Source organism: Amblyomma maculatum, chromosome 1, assembly GCF_055883805.1.
Source record: "Amblyomma maculatum isolate TAMU_Amacu chromosome 1, ASM5588380v1, whole genome shotgun sequence".
Lineage (NCBI taxonomy): Eukaryota > Metazoa > Arthropoda > Arachnida > Ixodida > Ixodidae > Amblyomma > Amblyomma maculatum.
In genome coordinates, this window is record NC_139344.1 from 11,300,077 (window position 1) to 11,323,078 (window position 23,002).

General features: G+C 47.4%; 1 protein-coding gene across 1 annotated transcript in view; it reads left to right on the forward strand.

The window, feature by feature from the left end:
- The first annotated feature begins 768 nt into the window (after positions 1 to 768).
- Positions 769 to 23,002, forward strand: part of LOC146201655 (annexin B9-like) — a 32,031-nt gene continuing 9,797 nt past the window's right edge. The window contains exons 1-6 of the mRNA XM_084583343.1: positions 769 to 841; positions 10,273 to 10,367; positions 12,661 to 12,865; positions 14,289 to 14,368; positions 15,055 to 15,111; positions 19,437 to 19,626. Of these exons, the coding sequence (XP_084439469.1) occupies positions 829 to 841; positions 10,273 to 10,367; positions 12,661 to 12,865; positions 14,289 to 14,368; positions 15,055 to 15,111; positions 19,437 to 19,626 (640 nt within the window). The 5' untranslated portion in view covers positions 769 to 828. The remainder of the gene's footprint in view (positions 842 to 10,272; positions 10,368 to 12,660; positions 12,866 to 14,288; positions 14,369 to 15,054; positions 15,112 to 19,436; positions 19,627 to 23,002) is intronic.

Sequence of the window (23,002 nt, forward strand, 5' to 3'; positions counted from 1 at the left end):
TGGGGCAGCCTAGTCCAGGCGAATTTGGTAATGCTTCTTTGTTTGCATAATAATGTGGGGACCACCAGGTCCAGAAAAACAGCTGGTTGAAAGAAGGCTTGCATGTCCTTGTTCACCAGTATCGCAAGGCCGCTGAAGTTGACGGAAATTTCAGTGCAAAAAAAAAAAAAAGAAAAAAGTCTGGCAGACGAAGGCTGTATTTTTCTCGAATTTCATTTGAATAGACAGAAATTTTGAATAGACAGTGTTTGCACTGTCATCCATCATTTATGCTAATTGTAATCGAAATAATAACAAAATGTCGAATAAAGACTACTCTGCGTGGTTAACAAAATGAGTTCGTATGCTGCTCTGCCTCCCGCTTTGTCTCGCAGCTGTGGTGCAGCGAAGACTAAAGGTTTAATACCTATGGTTGTCCTCTGCAGCTTTGTCAGCTTTCTTTGAGCTTCCAGTAATTGACCAGCTTTTGTAGAACGGCTTTGTGACGGGCTTTTGTTTCGGCCAGACCCTCGCGACGACCTCCACACGCGTATTTCAGCAAGAATGAACGATGAAGCTGCCATTTATGGGCAACAGTATTCTGTTCCCGTAAGTGGGGCTTGTTCATTCAGAAAGCACATTCATTCAGGTCATGTTCTCCCCTTCGTGACCGCAAACAAATAATGAGGTTAAAATGAACGAGAACATACCGCTGCTCATGTAATACGCGTATATGCGGGAGTGCTTCAGTCGGTAATTGGTCTTTTTTTCTTCTTCACGCAGGAAGGAACCCTGAAGCCCTACCGTAACTTTGACGCGAAGGCGGACGCACAAGCGCTCAGGACGGCAATGAAAGGATGGGGTAGGTTGACAAGCATTGTCCTTTGGTAAAACATGCAAGCGTTCTTCCTCGGCATAAAGCAACTATTTTACCTGGAATATTGCAATGAAGGCGGCGCGGTTTCAAATTAATATTGATGAACTATTTGTCGCAGGTGCTGCTTCAACGATTGTGCTTATTATACCGGGGGGGGGGGGGGGGGGGATATTGCCACCTAGTGTTGCCAGGTAGCGCACGGTTCTCCGAAAAAGACGATGACGTCCGACTCGTGCTGCTAGCGTTCTGCGGCCGCGTTTGCTGACTGTGCTTGCCTAGATCAAGGTATTGGACCATTCCTTTCCGAGGACTGTGTGACTTTCTTTTTAGAACTACGTGACAGTTTGGTGGAGCGTGTGCTGGGTACGACTAGCCCATGCAAGAAATTCCTCCAGGCAGCCGTTCCGCGAGCCCAGCACCGATTGACACCCTGGTACACCGCTTCAGCCGGAGGCTACAAGGACTCCCTCTGGAGCTTGCACCATCGACTGCCATGACAGCACCCGCTATTGTTCCTACACAAGCAGCCGGCGCTACGCCAGCCCACTATACCCTGCAGACCCTAAGGGTTCCCAAGTCGTTTCACTGGGGCTTTTTCGAGGATGTCGAGGACTGCTTCGTTCACTTCAAACGTGTGGCTGCCTTCAACCAATGGGACGACGCCGCGAAACTGTGAAATGTGTATTTCAGCCTCGAGGATGGAGGACGCCTACACCAGCGTTGATCGCAGCGAACGAGCGGAGCGTGCTATCCACTCCCGCGCACAGCTTCCGAACGAAAGCGTACAGATTACATCGAGGACATGACGCGCCTCTTCAGACGAGCTGATTCAGCCATGTCCGAGGAAAAGAAACTGAGTCACTCAATGCGTGGAGTTAAGGAGCAGCTCTTCGCGAGCCTCGCGAAAAACCCACCAACGACCGTGGCTGCCTTCCTCACCTAAGCCCCAATGATGGAAAAGGTTTTTCAACAGCGTTCCGCCACTACGACCGGCCCGTGCATGCTACTGCCGTGACATCATTTACTCTTGTCGCACACCACCCCGATGAACTGCGTGAACTGATCCGTGCGATTGTGCATGAAGAGCTGCAGAAAGTGTGGACCTCATCGCAGCCTGCGCTCAGCTCCATCTCAGCTCTTGTCCGCGAGGAGGTGCAACAGGCCTTCTAGGGCCCTACTCCTGCGATCGGCACGCCACATCTGTCTGATGCCTACCACCGTCCCACGTACGCCGACGTTACACAGCGTCCTGCTCTCGTTTCGCCGCCACCCATTCACGCCGCGCCTCTAGCCTCGCTCCCATCAGTGCAGCCAGTGCAGTATTATGATGATCAACGAACGCCTTTTCGGAAGGCTGACATATGACGCACGGCTAAATTGCGGCCACTCTACTTTCACCGCGGGGAGCCGGGCCATCTTTATCGGGATTGTTTTTACCGACGTCTCGGATTGCAGGGCTTCCGCGTGGACTCTCCGAGGCCCCTTGTCGGTCAACGCCCTTCGGAAATCGAGAACTTGCTTGCGGACCAACGTACTCCTGCCTGTCCGCAGAGACAGTCGCGCTCACCGCCCCCGAGGCGCTCTTCCCCGACCCCTAACGATCTCTTGCCAGAGGCGCAAGGTCGATTCCCTAGTCCTCACCGGAAAAACTGAAACCAGCGACCTTAGGAGGCCAAATCGTTCGGAGGCGCTGTGCTGAAGACCTCCCGAGGCCGCAGCTACGGTCCCACCAAGAAACGACGATGCCCGCACCGAATTTAATAACCGTGGTTCTTTGCACATTCCTGTGGTAATCGTGGGTTGCAGAGTCAGTGCGTTAGTGGACACAGGCGGCGATTACTCTATTTTAAGTGCACGGTCAGCGACTGTCCTGAAAAAAGTGATTACCCCTTGGCCTGGAGTGCACCTCGGAACTGCCGGTGGTCATCTCGTTACGCCCAAGGATATGCGCACTGCTCGTATTGAGATAAGCCAGTCCACGTTCGTTGGTAGGTTCATCGTTCTGTGCGACTGCGCTCGGGAGCTCATCATCGGCATCGACTTTGTGCGGGAATTCGGTGCAGTTATCGACCTCCGGAACCAAATCGTCACGTTTTCAACAAAACCAGCTGCTGAACTGAATAACTCCAGCCACCGCAGTGCCGCTCTTCGCATTTCCGCAGACTGTGTCACGCTTCCGCCACGAAGCAGTGTTCTGGCTGACGTCGCTTGTGCCGAATATTCCGACGGCGAGGCAGTCGCCGAACCTAACGGGTCGCTCCTTCTCGCTCAAGGCATTTGTGTCGCTCGTAGCTTGCTTACGATTCGCGGTGGCCGGTCTGCAATCCTCGTCACCAATGTTTCTCCGGAACAGCGGCACCTTTTCCCTGGAACTGCCATCACTTCCGCTGACGCTGTAGTCGATGATCCACTCTGTTTTGCGTCCGCGGCAGCTACTACTGACGACCATCCACCAAGCGTCCCTGACAACCAACCTCTCGGGGGCATAGACATCAACTGCAATTTATCCGAAGGCAAGAGCCGGGCTCTAGAGCAACTACTACTGGAGTTTAAACAGTGCTTTGCGTCTTCATCGAAAGTTCGTCAAACGCCCCTAACGCAACACCGGATCATTACTTATGACGACGTTCGCCCAATCCGCCAGCAGCCTTACCGCGTTTCTACCAAAAAACGGGAAGTTATCCATTCGCAAGTGCAGGAGATGCTTAAAGATGGTGTTTTTCAACCTTCCCAAAGCCCGTGGTCTTCTCCTGTTGTTCTAGTCAAGAAGGACGGCACACTTCGACTCTGTGTCGATTATCGCAAACTGAAAAATATCACAAAAAAGGATGTCTACCCGTTGCCAAGAATTCCTGGACAGACTGCAGTACGCTAAGTACTTTTCATCAATTGATTTGAAGAGCTGTTATTGGCAAACTGAAATGGACGAACGAGACCGCTAAAAACCGCCTTCGTTACGCCCGACGGCCTATATGAATTCAAAGTGCTTCCTTTCGGCTTGTGCTCAGCGCCGGCAACGTTTCAACGGATGATGGACACTGTCCTCATCGGCCTCAAGTGGCAATGCTGCCTTGCGTACCTGGATGATGTTGTCGTCTTTCCGAAACGTTTGAACGACATCTCCTGTGCCTGCGGGATGTTTTCAAAGTGCTCCATTCGGCTGACCTTACGCTGAAGCCCCAGAAATGCCACGTTGGCTACAAAGAGCTGAAGTGTCTGGGTCAAGTTGCAAGCGCTGACGGCGTTCGTCCCGACCTCGACAAGACCGCAGCCGTCGCCAGTTTCCCTACTCCTAATGACAAGAAAGCTGTCCAGCGTTTTTTGTGTCTATGTACTTATTATCGATGGTGTATTTCTAACATCCCCACGTTGCGGAACCATTGACGCGCCTCACGAGAAATGACACCTCCTTTGTTTGGACTCGAGAATAAGAAGCGGCTTTTTCATTGCTCCGCCAGCGCCTTCAGACTTCTACTATTCTTGCGCACTTTGACGAACAGGCTGACACTGAGATCCACACCGACGCCAGCAATATCGGTCTTGGCGCTGTCTTTGCGCAATACCAAGAGGGCATTGAGAGAGTGATAGCCTATGCTAGCCGCACTCTCTCGCGTGCGGACGCAATTACTCGACGACTGAAAAGGAATGCCTTGCTGTTGTGTGGGCCACCATGAAGTTTCGCCCTTACCTCTACGGCCGCCCCTTCAAAGTTGTAACGGATCATCACTGCCTTTGCTGGCTCGCTAATTTACCAGACCCGTCTGGACGTTTGGCCCGTTGTAGCTTGCGACTCCAGGAATACGACATTACCGGCGTGTACAAGTCGGGTCGTCAACACGAAGACGCCGACACGCTGTCGCGCGCCCCACTCCACCCTAGAGAACCAGACGACAGCGGTTTTTTCGGTACCCTGCACACATCGGACATAATGGCTCGGCAGCGGGCTGACACGAACATCCGACCTCTGATTGATCACCTTGAAGGTCGCGGCACACTTTTACCTCGACACTACTCTCGACGTCTTGGCTTTTTCTGTTTGCGCCATGGTATCCTTTATGAGAAGAACTCGAGAGGCCAGGACAGAGCTCATCTTCTGGTGACAATTTTCCTAGCATGCCACGATGAGCCCACTTCTGGCCACTTGGGTTTTTCCCGGACGCTTGCCAGGGTACAAAACATGTACTACTGGCCCGGGCTATCTGCCGATGTCAAACACTACGTCAAAAGCTGAGGTAAATGCCAGCGCCGGAAGACGCTACCGTGTAAGCCAGCAGGGTTTCTCCAGCCCGTGCCGGTACCCCATGCTCCGTTCGACCAAATAGGGATGGACCTCCTCGGTCCTCCCTGTGTCGCTGGCCAGCAACAAGTGGATCATAGTCACTACTGACTATTTGACTCGCTACGCAGAGACCAAAGCAATTCCCCGTGGCACAGCTTCAGAAGTTGCTCAGTTCTTCATGCAGAACGTCGTCTTGCGACACGGCGCCCCTTCGTACGTTATTACTGACAGAGGGGCGGCGTTTACAGCTCAGTTACTCGTCCAGATATTTTAGTTGAGCTACACTGGCCACCGCAAGACCACAGCTTATCAACCACAGAACAACGGACTAACTGAACCATGAAACAAGACCATTGCGGACATGCTCTCAATGTACGTGTATGTCCAGCACAAGACCTGGGATGAGGTGCTACCGTACGTTACATTTGCGTACAACACGGCCCTCCATGAAACTATGCGCCTCAGGCCGTTTCGCCTCGTGTATGGACGTGAAGTCCAGACCATGCTTGACGCCATGCTGCCGTGCCCCACTGAGGCCGACCAGTTCTCACCAGACGCCGAAGATATCGCCCAACGCGCTGAAGAAGCCCATCAGTTGGCTCGCTTGCACATTGGCCAACAGCACTGATGCCCGCCGCTACAACCTTCGCCACCGACAGGTCGATTATAATCCCGGGGATCAAGTCTGGGTGTGGACAACTGCCCGTCGCTAGGGCGTGTCCACGAAGCTACTTTGCCGTTACTTCGGCCCCTACAAAGAGCTGCGACGCGTCAGTGCTGTTAACTATGAAGTGCTTCCTAGCGGTGTCACGCAATCGCAACGTCCTCGGAAGCCAAGCTCTGATATTGTGCATGTTGTGCGGCTTCATATACGCGGTAACAGCTTCGCCGGCCTCCGTTCCGAGTGGCCCGTTTTTATCCCTTTCATTTTTTTTATTGAAACCTAGCTGGTGGAACCACTGCGATGTCTTTTTTTTTTTTTTCGAAGGGGGAATAATGCCACCTAGCGTTGCCAGGTAGCGCACGGCTCTGAAAAAGACGATGACGTCGGACTCGTGCTAGTGTTCTGCGGTCGCGTTTGTTGACTATGCTTGCCTGCATCCAGGTATTGGACCGTTCCTCTTCGAGGATTGTGTGACTTTTTTTTAGAACTACGTGACAATATGTGAAAGGTCAGTTAACTTGTTCACGTGTCAAGCTACAAACCCCGCCTGCTGCTTGGGAAAAGTGCACAAAATGAGCGCTGGTTGGGCCGGCCAGCCGAAGTGGACCGGCGATGCATAGATATACGCTGTTCTTGCCAGTCGCAAGATGCTGATTGGTATGCATGCACGGCAGTCGGGGTGTACACGCCACCATGGTTCAGCTTATGGGGCCGTATATAAGCCAAATGGACTCGCCAGGCTCAGACACCGGCGCCCAAAAAGCAAGCGCCCAACCAAAAAACCATATAAAAAATCAAACCCGGATGCTTGTTTGCAGGACCAAAGTAATTGCACTATCATGCAACTGGGCAGCTCCTAAACAGCGTTGCTGAGCTTCGCGACCTATGGCGCTTCAGAAGTCGCGTTTTTCTTATGCGAAAGCCTAAGAAGGCCCATTGAGGCGTTCTGCCGGATTTGACGTATCGCTGTCATACTCGCTTGGTTCTTAGCCTGGTCTGCATTAGTAGTAGCAATCATGGTATGTGTGGTTACGGTGAAGCGCGTGATTACGCATGGCACATAATACATGGAGGTTGACAGTCATGTCATGACTAAGCATGATTAATTGCTGGAGACTGGTGCGTGTGCGCGCGCGTGTGTTTGTGTGTGTGTGTGCGCGCGCGTATGGATGGAGGCATATGACTAAGCTTGGACACTTTGGTACTAATTGCTATTTATAAAAATAATGTAGTAGAGTGTTAATGTGAGGAGTTATAACTAAGAATCATGGAAGTCATGATCATGAGTCAACAGAAACGTTGGATGTTCGTAAATGAGCCAATTAACACTTATGTATGAAGGTATCATGTAGTCACCCTAGTGTCAAATACAGCGGTTGTTGCGTCATCTCGGCTGGCGTCCGAAGCTTCCTTAGGATTAAGCAAAGCGGCTTGTTGGGCGAGTTGGTTGGACTTTATGTTAAAACAGCGCTAGAAACACGGACTGATAGAAATGTGTGTTTGTCTTTCGATCTGTCCGTGTTTCTAGCGCTGTTTTATATAATTCCTTAGGATATTGCGGCTGGCATGCGGATTTTTTATCTTTTTGCTTTAGTATCACGGAGTTTTCGTTACGCGTTGCAACTGGCGTTCGAAGCATGCGAAGTCGTGCTTGGCAGTGCTCTGAAATTTTAAAGAGCTCTTTGTGTTATCATAAATCGAGCTAGGAATGGTCTAGGTGCACCCTAATTTGTGGGCTAAGCAATGTACAGATAACGAGCTCAGTTTTAATGCGTACCACTGCTTGCTTCATGCGCGCTATTTACGGAATATGTGCCCAGAAAGTGTCCATAGAGGTTGGATAACCCATGTCGAGCAGAGTAGCCACAAATGTTGTATCATTGCATAGGTTTTTAATATAAATGTACTGGACTGATTGTACGTCTAACTCTGTTAATTAGATAACTGTGATTAAATTGAACTTTGCGCTATATCATTAAGTCATATATTTTTGGGTAGCCTATGTCGAGTGTAGCTGCACTGAAATAATTGTGTCTTAATTAAATTTAGGTAGCTGAATATTGATGCTTAAGAACATTTTTATTCTAGGATGAAGTCATATATTATTGGATACGGTTGCACTGCACATATTGCTGACCACAGCTAATAATCGTTAATTAATCAGCTGTGAGCAGCAATTGAACCCCTGGGCTAGAAGGTTAAGTCATATTGTTGAAAATGTCTCGACGAGTAGAATCCAATATCAAATGCTACACCACGCAAATGCCATGTAAAACCGAGAAGCGAAACAGTAGCACTTAGTGCTACGCATTCGTAGGACGTACAGAGACTTCAATGCCACCGGTTGATATTTTTCCCCTCTGGATTGAGGTTCTACGTTCGTGTGTTAAAGGTTGCTCTGCCCATTGCAGTTAAAGTAGGCGTCGAAAGCGACGGAAATATATAGCTTTCTTAGATGGCAGCAAGTAGTCTTTGACAGCTACAACAGCTTTTTCCCACGGCTTTAAATAGTGTTTTAGCTAAGATTTACATTTTTCAATGCCGTGTTCCTCGAAACCAATAGGAAAATTTTCCAGAATTGGCACTATCAAAATACAATTGCTCCAGCTCTTGCTACAGGATTGTGACTGAATACACCCACACGGAAGTATGTGTTGCACCGCAGACGAGTGGTGTAACCGGATGAAACGGCTGTCACTTCAAACCTTCTCTGCTTCTCTGCCGCCATGCATTTTGTAAAGCGTTGGCTTTTATTGCGTTCTTTTCTCAGTTTCACGCCGTCGGCGTCGGCGTTCGTAGTGTGGCAAAGAGAGTACAAATCTACTCACAATTAATAGGATGGACTACGGAGAGGGAAATGGGAGAGGAGGGGAATCGACGGGTGGCCTAGTATCTTGAGGCTTCCCTCAAGGCAGAGTCCATCTCGACTACGGGAGGTGGCTCGTTCGAAACCAACCATCCCGGCACCTGGATCTCTTAGAGGTGTAAGTTTGGTCGAAGAGGCTCCAAAACACCCCTTGCACCCTGTCGAGGCCGAACCCAGTTTTGAACACCTCCACCTGCAAAAGTGCTTCGTGTTGTTATGTTCGAACGGGGATTAAAGTTCGTACACTCGAGCTGTTCTAAACAGAGGTACATTCACGGACAGAACAACATCAACTATACGCTTCCTCATTCGAACTCCTGTGTCTCGTTGTGTAAAAGGAATGTAAATGTTTTCTGCTCTTTTTTGTGTGTGGAAGGACAAAAAAAAAAAAAAATTACTCGCGTGTGCCTCAAACATCAAACGCATAAGATAACTTAGACCGCAGAATGCGTAATTCATATTCTTCTGCCTGAGCGACTGTACAGTTTAACTGTCACTGCTGTAAGCGGTCTTTCGATCGAAAGAACTTCTCTTCATAGTGTGACTGTAATGCTGAACAAGCGCGCATGCAACAGGTGCTGTCTGACTTTGCGAAAAAATAAATAAATGTGTGGGAAACATTTTCTGCAGTCACGCCACAGCTTACGCGAAAAAAAAAAAAAAATCTCGTCATACGCTTGTAACCATCCTGTGAGTGCAACTATTAATTTATCAATCGCCAAGCTGCAGTCACTGTGCCGATTTATGATAAGGCTGTTTAGCGAAGTGGGATGCTTATTCACCTCCGCTTTAGCCATGCATTTACATGCGACTGCAACTTTAAGCGCTACTTGAAGGGCAAGGAATTTGTCATGCTTCCTCGTCTATATTTTTTTTATGGGAAAGTTGGAGGGTTGGTGTTTTGATGCCATCACTATTTGACGTTACTTGGATATGGTAGGAATCATGTGGTAGGAATGCAAACAGCCAGTACAGGCTAGAACTACAAGGATGATACAAAACGTCGATTGTCACTACCATACGTCGCAAATTAATCGGTTTCGCATTACCAGCATTTCTGAGTTATTCACGTATGGAAAGAGATGATCATTCCTATTCTTTGTTTTTTTTTTGTGTGTGTAGTTTCATATATTGATTCTAACGAAAGAAAACGGCATGAGGTGACGTTCAAACCTAATTTGGAATGCCTTCTGGTTGGAGCGGCTACGCTCAAATGTAGTGAAATGTGCTCGCGAGTTCCCCATCAGGTAACCTGTCTTTTACTGCGTCCTGCCAAACTTAATTGAAATGGTGCTTTTTTTTTTTTTTCTCATTTCACGTCGCAAGGCGAGATATGTTGGAAAACAGTGTGTAAGGCTGTGTATTGATTTCAACCTCCAAAATCTCATCTTCATCGAAACCTGAGAAAAAAATAAATAAATTCTCATTTTATCATGATCGCTATGAAAGCTCCGCGGCTCGGGATCGGAGACGCGAGCTTATGTCCAACAGCAGAACGTCGTAACCGCTGATTCTCCGGGCGCGTCGCCTGACACATCTTCAGCTACTTTTATTGATGTTGAGACTTACAGCAACCGACGACCAAGCATTACTCCCTATCTTTTCAGGCACAGATGAGGATGGCATCATCAACATCCTGTGCAGCCGGACGTCATCCCAGAGGATGGAAATAGTCACCGCATTCAAGCAGATGTTCGGCCGCGTAAGTATTCCTCTCACTTATTTGCATTTTTTTTTCATTCGTTTTGTGCACATCTTGTCCTCTATTTAGAAGAGCAATATGCAATTTTGCCAGAACCCATAGTACTTCCCGTTGAAAGACTCAAACAACACTGCAATGCGATCTGCAAACTTCATGAGGCTACCGAACCCGAAAGTAATCTTGGTCTTAACAGTGACAGCTCATAAAAACAAACTCGTGGGGACACTTATGCTTCAGTCTATTTAATCCAAATATTTTACCAGCATGCGTAGGGGTAACAGTTTACTTCAGTCAGAACTGCGCTTTTAGCCGAACCTTTCAAGCTGTTGCGGACGGTAAATAACTTTGCCGTAAGGCTCTCAGGCATTGGAGTATTTATGAGCTATACACTGGTTGTGCAGCCACAGCTGGGACAAGTCATGTAGACAACCCCGACGAAGCATTGTCTCTTGAAGCGTTGAAAGCTTGTGACTCTCGCCTGAAATCTTCGCGAGTTCGAGCTTTAAACTTTTCGATGGAACGGAGTCAGCAGCCTGTACTTATTCTCTCCCTGGCCGGCCACTGACCTTGCCTTTTATCGTTTGCGCTCAGGAAGTTGCGTTTTTGCTCGCCCAGCCGGTTTAGAGCTGTTTTAAATACCCACCAGATCTCCTCGTAAATAGCGAAGGGAGCAGTGCACGGTTTTTAACGTTACTTGGAGGTTATCAATTTCGGGACAGAGCAATTGATAAGCACACTTAATTGGTGAGCCAAAAACAAACGCACGCGCAATCGGCGATAACACTGCTATGGCATTACTTTCAATATATTTTTCGCATTTGCTTCTGCGACCTTCGGCTTCCGCGTTTCCGTACTTGCCACTGCTTCACGATCGACATGAACCTGTACTTCGCTTTCACCCGTCGCTGCGTCTCTGGTTTCCACACGGCTTGTCGTAGCTCTTCTACCACTTCAGCGCCCTTTTCTTGCAATCATTTAAGCCATGTTTCTGCGCTTGAAGCTTGGCGTTTGCTGACGTGCATTCTCAGACAGATGCGGCCTTAGCGTGTGTGCATTCTGCCTCTATGTATTGTTCTTACGCGCTAGCAAAAAAACTGCTGGCCGCACTTCTGCCTAAACTGTATGCGTTCACCGAACCGTCATTCCCCACGGACTTCTGTTCTCATACCGATATTCCAGCAGCAGTTTGACAATGATCACACTGTGCTATCACGCATTTCACCATCTCTGATATGCTCAAGCATGAAAACTATCGTACAAAACAGTTTTCCACTACATTTAGAAAGTCACTGTTACGACGTTTGGATGCGGAGTGAAGAGCGCGCCAGCTTTCCCTGAACGTTATGAGAAGTGTGCTTCGAAGCGACATAAGCGGCATCGGGACACTTGTAGCCCCGCAGTTCGAGATGAGTTGTTTGCACAGCAGTGTATGAGCGCGCAAGTATAAAAGCCAAGATGAACACTAAAGTCGGACTCCACACCTGACGACAAATTCAGCTTTTCTTATTCTGAAACAACAGCGCATTCCCTCATCATTTAGATCATGCCGTTTCTAATGGCGGGCAGCAAGGAACCCGGAGAGACGGAGAAAAAAAAACCAGAACAATTGTGAGCTATTCAAAATAGCGATGAATACAAATCGTTCAGCTTTGTACACGTTGGCGGTCTAGAAAAGTGAGCAAGTTCTGAATACATGTCGCATTTGATACTCGGAGTAAAGAAGCATGAGTAATGCAAGAATAGCCTAGTCTTACACATTTGGGCTGCGCAGGCTTCCCGACATTCGCCATTCCTAACACAACAGGGACGGGAAAGGGATTTTCTTGATATCCTTTTTTGCGAAGTTCCCTCCTTCTGCTCATTACGAGACCAAGTCCTGTCGCACATTTGCCCCACTTGTGTAGCGCTCTCGAAATGCGCCTAAAGGTGTATGTGGACAGATGGGAGTTGTTGCTCTCCGCTAGGCTCAGTGCAGTCATTTTTTTTGCGACATGAGAAGAAAGACACGGTGCACGCGGAAGTGAACTTGCAATAATACATTGCTTCAAGCCCCCGGAAAAAACTCGCAAATGAAGCCGATATACATCACAGCGCACCGTTCGCACGCTCTAGCTTAATACGTGGGACACTCACGAATGTCTCACACACGCAGTGTTTCAGAAAGAATATGCGTCAGCCGAAGCGGGTGCTCAACTTGATCGAGTCTATTGCGCGCCACGTTCAGTCGTGCGCTCAAGTACGTGTTTTTGCAGAAAACTCCTTTCGCTTAAGCCAGCCGCGCCGCACGACGCAGGACCTGATCAAAGATATCAAGTCCGAGCTTCGCAGTAAGCTCGAGGCCATAATGGTGGGCCTGCTCTACCCGATGCACGAGTTCTTGGCGCGCGAGCTGCGCGCCGCCATGAAGGGGCTCGGCACGGACGAAGACTGTCTCGTCGAGATCCTCTGCACGCGCAGCAACTACGACATCCGAAAAATCAAAGAGCACTATAAGGACGGTGAGTGCTGTAACGGGAGTGCGTCGCTCAGGCGAGTTGCCTTAACACGCAGATAATTACCAGGAGAGTCTATTCACTCGCCTCCAATTTGGTTATGCGAATAACAACGTAACGTACTGACCGGGCATGTTGGCTTCCTTACACTTCGCGTACTACATCGCAGCCTGCTTCTAGAACTGAAGCCGAGTTTATCTAAGAATTGAAGCTATAGCCTGTCTATGGTGGGGTTTCTAAGATGGGCAGTACATTGTTCCAGCACGTAGTACAACCATAATTGGTGTTGCTCACTTCACACACATCTGCTTTGCGCACTTGAGTCGGGATGTTGAAGAAAATGCGCGTGCAAATGGCTCAGTGAAAGCAATGAACAAAGGTACTGTCATGGACTTGTTTCGCTCATAGCGAGTTCGCGGAAAAAATGCACAGGCTTAACGAGGCTGAAACCTTGTACAATACGCGAAGGCATTTCAGTTTATCTTTTTTTTTTTTACCTCCAGTAAACACAAATGCAAGCAACTTTAAGATCAAAGGTCGAAGGTTGAAGCTGCCTACATTCCTACTGGTGTTCCGATTTACTGCTTTCCCACTAAAGCAAACAATTTTCTTCTGTCAGGCAAACTATTTCACCCAAAAGGCTCGAAGCGTGATGGAACATGCATGCTACATTCGGTGGTTATATATATATATATATATATATATATATATATATATATATATATATATATATATATATATATTTATATATATATATATATATATATATATATATATATATATATATATATATATATATATATATATATATATATATATATATATATATATATATATTATATTATATTATATATATATATAAACACCGAATGTAGCATGCATGTTTCATCCCGCTTCGAGGGTTGAAGGACTGATGCCCTTGCGAAAAACGTTAACAGCCAGTGAGACCAAGGAAAGAAGGGGAAATATTTTTGCCTGGTCAATGTGTAGTAATAATGCGATTAGGGAGATAATGTTTTAGAAAGTAGAAGAAAAAGCAACAACATGTCACCGATTAAATGTGAACGCAAGAGCTCTGAATTTCGCATCAGGTACTCTTACTAGTTAAGTTACGCTGATGGCTGTTCAATCTAATACGATCTTTTTGTTAATAATGCTGCGTGTAACCTACCCTTGAGAGTGTTCACCAGCGCGAATATCATCCACAGGGGCGAGGTTAGAACATCCTACGTGTTACCGCGAATGACACGTGGAACGTGTTCTATCTAACGGGGAGCACGCAACATTTTGATGCTCTCTTGGGTGGCTGGTTTCGTGCCCTCCAGTTCCGCGTTATTATTCGATTCAGTTTTCTCAACGCCGTGCAGTCGTAGAAATGTTCCGAAATCTGTTTATCGCAGTTTTGTTTCGCTTTGTCTTTTCTTTGTAGCCTTTGGAAAGGAACTGGAAGATGACATCAGAGGCGACACATCCGGCCATTTCCGAAGGCTTCTGGTCTCAATGTGCAATGTAAGTGTAAGCGTTATTGCCCCACTCGAACTGAAACGAGGATGCTAAAAAGAAAAACCTGAATTAACGTTCGCAAACTTCCACATATTGACACGAGCTTTCATGATGTGTATTCGCTAATGCGCGTGCCGCTCGCACGCGGCTTTATCGCTTTGTTTCTGACGCAAGATGTCGACAGATTTATCCAAAATGACGGCGGCCGCAGCCAATCGACTGCTTCTATGTTATTAGAGATTGTAGTAGCTTCTTTTGTGCGCCTTATATCAGAAGCTCAGCTTTAAATTAAGCGCGGCCAAGAGTGGCGGTGATTTTTGTCCATTGGACGATCGCCGACCGCGCGTGTTGCTAACGCCGCTGCCTATATACATGCAGCACTACAAAAAGCAAGGACGATTTGGGCCATTCGGAATGGCGTGCAGTAGTCAATTGAGCTCCTGTAAGTTCCTCTCGGCGATGGCGGCACAGATTGCCCTTGCCTTTTGTATTTCTGTAAACACCTCGCGAAACGGAGTATACTTAATTCTTTGCGGGAGCGTCCCGGCCCGTTGAATGGAATTGGCTGCAGTTGCATACGTTAGTCTTATCGCCTCTTGTCAGTGGCTTTATCAGAGACAATTTTCTTAACACCCTGTGGCGTTCGATGAATTATTCAGAGACGCTACCGCATTACTCCCTTCTATGCGCAGGCGAGTCGCGACGAAGGCGTGGCTCCGGACCCTGCTCGAGCAAGGAACGACGCCCATGTAAGTTCACGTCACCGACCTCTGCGCGCATCATTTTCTCAAGGTTACTCTGTTCTAGTTAGCTCCATGTAGGCGATGGAAGGAGATGAAAAAATCACTTTTTACCAGAACATCTGGCAACAAAAGTCCTCAACGGGCAACAAGCGTGAAAAAATGACTAAATAAAAAGTAATCTGGCACTTGCAGCGACGAAGAAGGTGATGATAGCACGATCGTGCGGCTTCTTGCAAGCACTGGAAGAACACAGCCAAGACTTTGTCGGCGTGCGTGGAGCAAGACGCAGTCAAAAAAGAAACAATTTAGATGTAAATATAAGAAAGTCTATTCATAACTCCTTAAATAATTTTTTTTTTTTTATTGTGCATTGCGGCGGACAACAAAAGAACAAATTTTAATGCGCCTTAAGTAGCGTCGGGCATTTCTCTCTGCTGCATCTCCCTAGATAGGCGACTAGATAAGAGCGTGCTCCCTTCACATCTTCTCATATTAGACAAGAAAAATGCAATCGAAATCACAAATAGATCTGCAACGTTGCCCGCACGATTTACTGTGCTGCTTTACTGTGCATAATTTCGACGGAGCCAGTGAGCTCGGAGTAGATGCTTGTCTATTCATTGTTTTCGCCTTCTCGTTTCGGTGCTCAAGTGTCGGTCTTGCTAGAGCAGCATGGTGTACAGGGGGGGTCGAACGTTCCCAGGCCACAGGGTCTGCTTCTGAGCAGTACAGTCAGGCAGTTACGACGGCCCCAAATCTCAAAATACATGTGGAGGGTAGAAGAAGCATTATTGTAACCTCTGAGATCATTTATAGCTTCAATGGGATCTCACGTGTCAGAATATGCTGACCAGAAGCAAAACCTACGGCCTGGGAACTTCTGACCCCCCGTGTACATTCTCTTTACACAAATAACAAAAGCTTGGCTCAGAAAACGCGGACGGCATTATGTGCGTCAGAAGTGGGAAAACCGCATGAGGAGGAACATGGACGCTAACAGGCAAAATACATATTCTTCGGCAGTTCTAGGTCTTGCAAGCAGCATCAAGTAGTTCGTTTACTCCATTTCCTATATTTTACAGCGGTAATATTTACCGGCGCCAAAAAATTTTAACGGCGCCAAAAAATGAGCCCCTCCGGCGCTCCTACCGCCGGCTGGCACCCCGCCGCAACAATTTTTTTCCGCTTCTTAGGCGAAAAAAAAAAATCCTTTTCTTTTTGCTTGTCTCCCAACGTGCTTGTAAAACTAATGCCCAGTACTGAATCAAATATATGCAAATGAGAATCAATGTAACCACCTTTCGGTTTTAACACACCTTTTACTGACCGTTACTTCTTTTCCTTTGAGTGAGAAATATATAAAGTAGCACTAGCAGGGCGCTAAAAGTCGGAGCAAACAACGTTATCCCTTTCGTCGCTTTCGCACGTGTCCTACATTTAATGAGGGCTTGAATGAAATGAGGATAGGCAAAACGCAGTTCACCCTCCCCCCCCCCCCCCCCTTCATACACACACAAACAGTTGGGCAAGTCAGCTCGATTGTCGCCAGAAATATTCTGAAGGTGATGTTATACGCAACACGCCATAGTCTGGAAACTGCAATTTATGCTCAGTAGATCACGTTAACAAGATATATGTTCAATTAATCGCGTTTTCTTCACAATACCCAACGCTTCAAGGTTGGTTTCCCGTGCTCTCTGCGCGAGCGATCACGACGGGCGTCGTTCGCAGCTCATTGCGTTGCACCGACACGCAACGTATTCCATTAACCGTCTGCAAAAACCCTGGTGGGTGAGCATTCAGTACGCCGTATTCATTGTAATAAGGGCCGTTCAACACTGCTAATGAAATGGGTCTCTGCATGGTTAAGCTAACATACGAGCGGGGTTAGTTTATTCATCCTGAGCTTGTCCAACCTGATGACATTGAAAGCTGCTGCATAAAAACGAAAGTTTAGAATGTCCTCTTGAGAGCGATAGCTTTTCCAAACCGTACTCATGAACACCGATTTCCTATCACACAATCTAAAGAAATAGTTGCAGTCGAGCAGGAAAAAATTGTTGAGCAGCTCTTCTACTCAATCCGACACGGTTGAAATGCCAGGTTATACATTGTTTTTACTATCTTCCGCTGAGTGCAGTCCGCAAAGATGGTACGTAAAGAGAGCATCTATCTGCTTTGGAAATAAAAGGCTGCACATGAATATTGAGTAAGTTGACGAAACCATGTGATATCCGCATGGATAGCGCATTTGAAGCTTTGCATGTTTTGGCACGTGTTAGGATGCGTCCTACATGTGTCACTATCAAAAAGCAGCGATAGTGCAAATATTTCTTATTTCTTCTTATTTCATTCAGTACTGACGTGTCTTCAAAGAGGTCAAATAAACGGTTAATCAGAATATGATTTAATATTGTGTATATGCTTTGGAATAAAATCCAACTGGCAGTGCTCTCTACCCATATGATTATTTTATAGGATTGACTATATAAACCACAGTGAAAGGCCTTATATATAGCCCTGCTGCAGTGGTTTAGTGCTAAGGGCGCTGTACTACTAGCTCGACCAATCATGGTGGCAGCTACCACCACCTTGTTTCAAAGGGGATGCTTCCATCCGTCCGTCCGTCCGTTCATTCATTCATTCATTCATTCATTCATTCATTCATTCATTCATTCATTCATTCATTCATTCATTCATTCATTCATTCATTCATTCATTCATTCATTCATGCTGAAACCAAGGACGCGGGTTTTCCCTCGCTCGCGGCTTTCGCTTTTCCTCAAGCTCTTCTTTCGTCTCGTTTCGATGCGCCGTGAGCCGAAATGTTCTCGCCCCAAGTCGCCCGAATTTCTGCTGTGATAGTATAACATCAACAAGAAACCTCTTCATTCATTCATTCATTCATTCATTCATTCATTCATTCATTCATTCAAATGCTATACACTAGCAACCGAGCAGGTGACTTCATTGAAGAATATAGCAATTCCTTCCTGCTTTCTAGTCGTGGTTACTGGTCGTTTTTTCTCTTTGCAGCTGCAGCTATATATGGTATATTTTGGCGAAAAAAAAAAAAAAAAATGAGATGTCCTACAGAAGCGCGCAAACAGAAATAAAAGGAGGAGAAGGGGAGTACATACCAGAAATCTGCCCTCCGCGATCAGTGAAATTCGCCGCAGACCAATGCGGATTTTATAGTAACGCAAGACTCTACCGGGCCTGCAGTGCGGATCAGATTTTATCGCTTCAGGGGGCAAAATACTCAGCGGTTCCAACTGTACGATGCAGAACTATAAAGCAACAGACCTACACTGAGTTTAAAAGTACAACCTGAGTACACGCGTACGTCGAAGGCAGGCGAAGGTGCCAGTGGCGACGCAGTCTGCTGCAGTAGCTAAGGTGTGCGGCTCGCTTAAGGTAACATTTGGGGTCTACCCTGGGTGTAGAGCTGCCTAGAGAGTCTGATTAAAACCGCTATACTTTCAAGCGAATGTAACGCATGCGGTGGTGTGGCAGACTACGGGAGAGCTTGTCCGATTCGGAGAGACATGCGGCAGATTGAGACTCCAGACGGTGTGATGGTCATGTCTGGCATGGCAACAACCATTTACCGTAAAGGCGTCAAAATATATTAGCTTCGAAGTAACGAGCCATATTTTTCATGTTCACTTTGACTTGTCTTTTCTGTACTTACTCACTCCTGCTTGGACTGCCAAGAGGCATTTGGCAGTATCAAATAAATAAATAAATAAATAAATAAATAAATAAATAAATAAATAAATAAATAAATAAATAAATAAATAAATAAATAAATAAATAAAACAACTCCAGTTTTTTGGGCCACCTATAAATTGATAAGCAACAAGGGAGGGGGGGGGGGGGGGGAGGGGGAGGGGCAGCTGTCGTGAAGATACTGCTAAGCTCATGTTGATGGGAATGATCTAAGCTTCCGACGCTGAGCAAATGTTCTCTTCTGGATTGTTTGTTCTGCGCTCATAAGGAGTAGTTAAGACTGCCATAGAAAACTAAATGGGTGTGGTTTTGAGAATACCAAAATACTACAAGTCTCCCGAGGAATAATTTGCAGATATGTTGGTGCGATGCAAACTTACGATATGTCAAAAGATTACTTTCAATAACGCTTTCCCAGACTATGTGCTTACCTTTATAGGTACCTTTATAGGAGCACTGTGCAATTATAAACTACTCTGGAATGTTTGTTTACATCTCTTATGGGCCGCGGTCCCCCACGGTTCCTTAGCCTCTGGCCCACGGTAGTGGAGATATACGTCGCATACCCATCAAAGTCTTGTGTCGTGCGCTTCGTGCAGCATTTGCAGCAGGCCGGCGTTCAGCGCTGGGGAACCGATGAGTCCGTGTTCAACCAGATTCTGGCCAGCCAAAGCTACGAGCAGCTCCTGCTTGTCTTTCGGGAGTACAACGCCCTGACGAACCAGACCATCATCGAGGCCATCACGAGGGAGATGAGCGGGGACTTGCGGAAAGGATTTCTCGCCATTGGTGGGTGAACATTGCGTTCCTGAACCGAGGCTGCGTTTCCCACTACTTGTGTAGCGGCTCTGGAACGGTTTCCGTCAACAGAACAATGTTCTTTAGAACTGGCAGTGTACTTTGCAGTTGTGAGCGCGGTAAGTGACATATGCTCAGGAGGTGAGTCAACGGGGCCGGCGTGCGTCCTCAGTGAAAAGCCTTCCAAGCCCAGATACAGAGAACTTCAAAGAGGTGCGACCTGAATGCATAGATAAATAACCTTGAACTTGCAAACACTTCGTTAAATGCAAATGGGCTTTCTCAGGTAATGGGCTGGCACCGGGCGCGGAAGGCTTTCTACTGAGAACACCTTAAGATAACCTGTCGAAAACATGACCTCTCGAACATGTGTCTCCTGCGTTTCTTGTGTAGCCTCGTGGGATCGCTCAGGTGAGTATATTATGCTAACGCATTGCTAATCCTTTCTAGTCTACTTTTAGAACTACTAAATAGATGATACTCCAGACGTTCATCTTAAGGAGGGTAAAGTAAAAGGGTTCAGGGCTCGTCAGAGGTATGGTGTGAATACAGGAATGGCTCACGGAGCGTGGTCTCGTGGCGTGGGCTTGCAAGTTTCCTTGCACCTCTCCAGAGAATTGGAAGAAACCTGAACTTGTGCCAGATTTAAGCGGCGATTACGCAACCAACTTAAGTGCTAGCGCTAGAGTACTTTGCATGCTTTATATACAAGCTTGATACGTGCGAGTCATTGAATCTCTTTCGATTGCCAAAAAGACTTGCAGCATCCCTTTATAGCCGATGCGACAGGTATTTTACTGAGTGATTCAGGATTTCTCGCAGTTGCTCTACGCAAAACAACAACAAAACGTGCTCCAGCATCGTATGCGGAAATTTCGGCAGAGAGGGACAGCTTCGTCGTGTATGGCCAACGCGGCATGCATGAAATGGCGTTCATGACATGAAACGAACGCTCATGAAGCTCACTTCCGGGAACTTTGGAGAGATAGAATAGGATAGGACAGGAAATACGTTAATTTCTCTGGGAAGGTCTTGTGCTAGTAGCAGAGGAGGTCCCTCTTCCTTCTCACAGGGTCAGTGACCCTATTCCAGGGCTCCGCTGAGCTTCGCTATTCGCTGGGCGTGCTGGATCAGACCTAGTTGGCAACCCAGATCGCCGCTGGAGAGCCGGCTCTCTTACCGTTCCGCACTCCGGTGTTTACAAAAGCTATCGTTATTTCTACACTCCCATGTGATGTATAACGAAGGTTTGCTACCACACCATGGGCAGGTGTCCCGATATTGCGACGGGTAAATCTTGCTTAGGATATGCAGGTTTGGGAATGTTCCTGTCTGCAGTCTTCGCCAGCACACTACCTCTTGTTGTTTTAGATCTCGATGAGGCGGCGGATAGCGGATCCGTACCCCCTTATAGTAGTCCACAATGTCTGAGTACGTAGGGCCGACTGCGTACGAAATTTAACTTTTGTTTTTGTTCAGATTATGTCAATTACAACCAATAATCATCTGCAGTAGAGTGTTTTGGGATGAAAGGTAGTCCGACAGAAAATGATGAAACACCTCAGAGCACCCCCCCCCCCCCCCCCTTCTCCTTTTCTACACCCGGAGTAAAAATGGCTTAGTGCATGGAGCGACATCCCCGGGAAAACAAGAGAACAGCACCTTGTTCCAAGGTATTTGGCTGTTTTAAATTGCCGCTCTTATAATACCTTCCTGAATATCTTCGCAGCGCACAGAGGCTAGCAAGTATAGATACGTGAATCTGGTGCGTACGAGTGGTAGTGTATGCAGTGAAATAATCGTAATAACATGCAAAACAATGACGCGTCTGGCCTGGCGATCGGACTCTCTGTGAAAGATTCCATTTGAGGACTTTGAAAAGAATGAACAGAAGTGGCAGTATTTTATGTGACACAACAGTACAGGACATGACAGTTATTTTTCCTGAGAAAGGAAATATAAGCCCATAAAAAGCCAGTGATGTTTAGCTCGTTCGTTGCCAATCTTCGGAGGGGCTGAAGCCTCTCCAAACGTGGCCATTCGGCAGTGAAGAAGCAGAAGACGATCTGATGATGGTCAGGAGGAGATATATATTTACAGAAGCAAAATAGTATACATAGGCAAAGTTACAGCAACAAGTCACACAGACAACTGTAACTTAAAAGAAAATGAAGGCTCTCACACAGAGAAGTCACTTTACAGGCCCTTACTTTCCTACCGAGCGTTTCGGTTAAAGCCTAGGGGGTGCTAAGCACGGAGCCTCAATCTTGACTGACAAACATGGTCCGAGGACCGCTTTTTGATGACAAACATCAACAAAGACCCGAGGGCGGTCACCTTAGGTGATACGCCCCGAAAAAAAAGCAGCCAATCAAATTATTCAAAAACATGCCACAACCCCCGTGGGTTGGGAATAATCTTGGACCCAGGTCCTTAATTACGCCAAATAAAAATACAACATTCAAAACACACACTCTCTCCACTCGCTGGTCCCCAAACCCTCTCACACGGCGCCTGTCTTTCCCTCCTCTCCCCGCCGTGTTTGCGACGCGACCTTGAAGCTGACGCCTTTGTGAAAGAAACGCCGCGGGGGATCTGGAGACTAGGCCACCCAGCCGTCCCGTTCGAGGAAAAGGGGGGGGGGGGGCGGCACTGTCTCAGAGCAGTGTACAGTCGCCGTTGCTCGGACCCAATGTTTCGCGGCACAGCGGGAGGCCGCTGGGCTGATTCCCTACTTGGGAGGGCCAAGGGTCGCGCCTATTGTCGCCTTCTGCAGGACATTTAGTGAGCGCTTGTGGCAGTGCAAAAGGCTTCATTAACGGCGTCCCCCTGCACCCATGCTTGGCGCCACGGCGGGAGATCGCTGGACGAGCCGGCCGTAAAGTGGTTCGCAGAAGCGTGCCGCTGTTGTTCCCGGCTGATAAGGATGCGTCTGCCGTTCGCTTCTTGGCGACGCCTCGGGGCGAAGGGACGAAACAAACCAAGCCTCGCGCGCGCCTGCGCCCAAGAAGAGGGGAGAAAAGGAGAAAAAAACAACAGCGCTCGCTCCTTGGCCTCGCGCGTGGGGGGTTCGACCGCCAGCTCGACTCCACGTGCAAGTCGCTTTTCACTGCGGCCTTACAAAGCCCAAAATATCAAATGTTTTATTGAACTGCCGGATATTTACCGACATTTTGCCTAAAAGATAAGCACCCGTCTTTTACTCCCCCAGTTCACAGCAAAATTGAACCCGAAAACGAAGGACACGAAATAAAAGCAGCTTATATGGCACATGGATCTGCGCCGAGAAAAATGGCTTATAGCGGGAAGCTCGCGGAGACGCGGGTCGCCACACTCTGTATAATAAAGGGAGTTTACTTCAAAAATC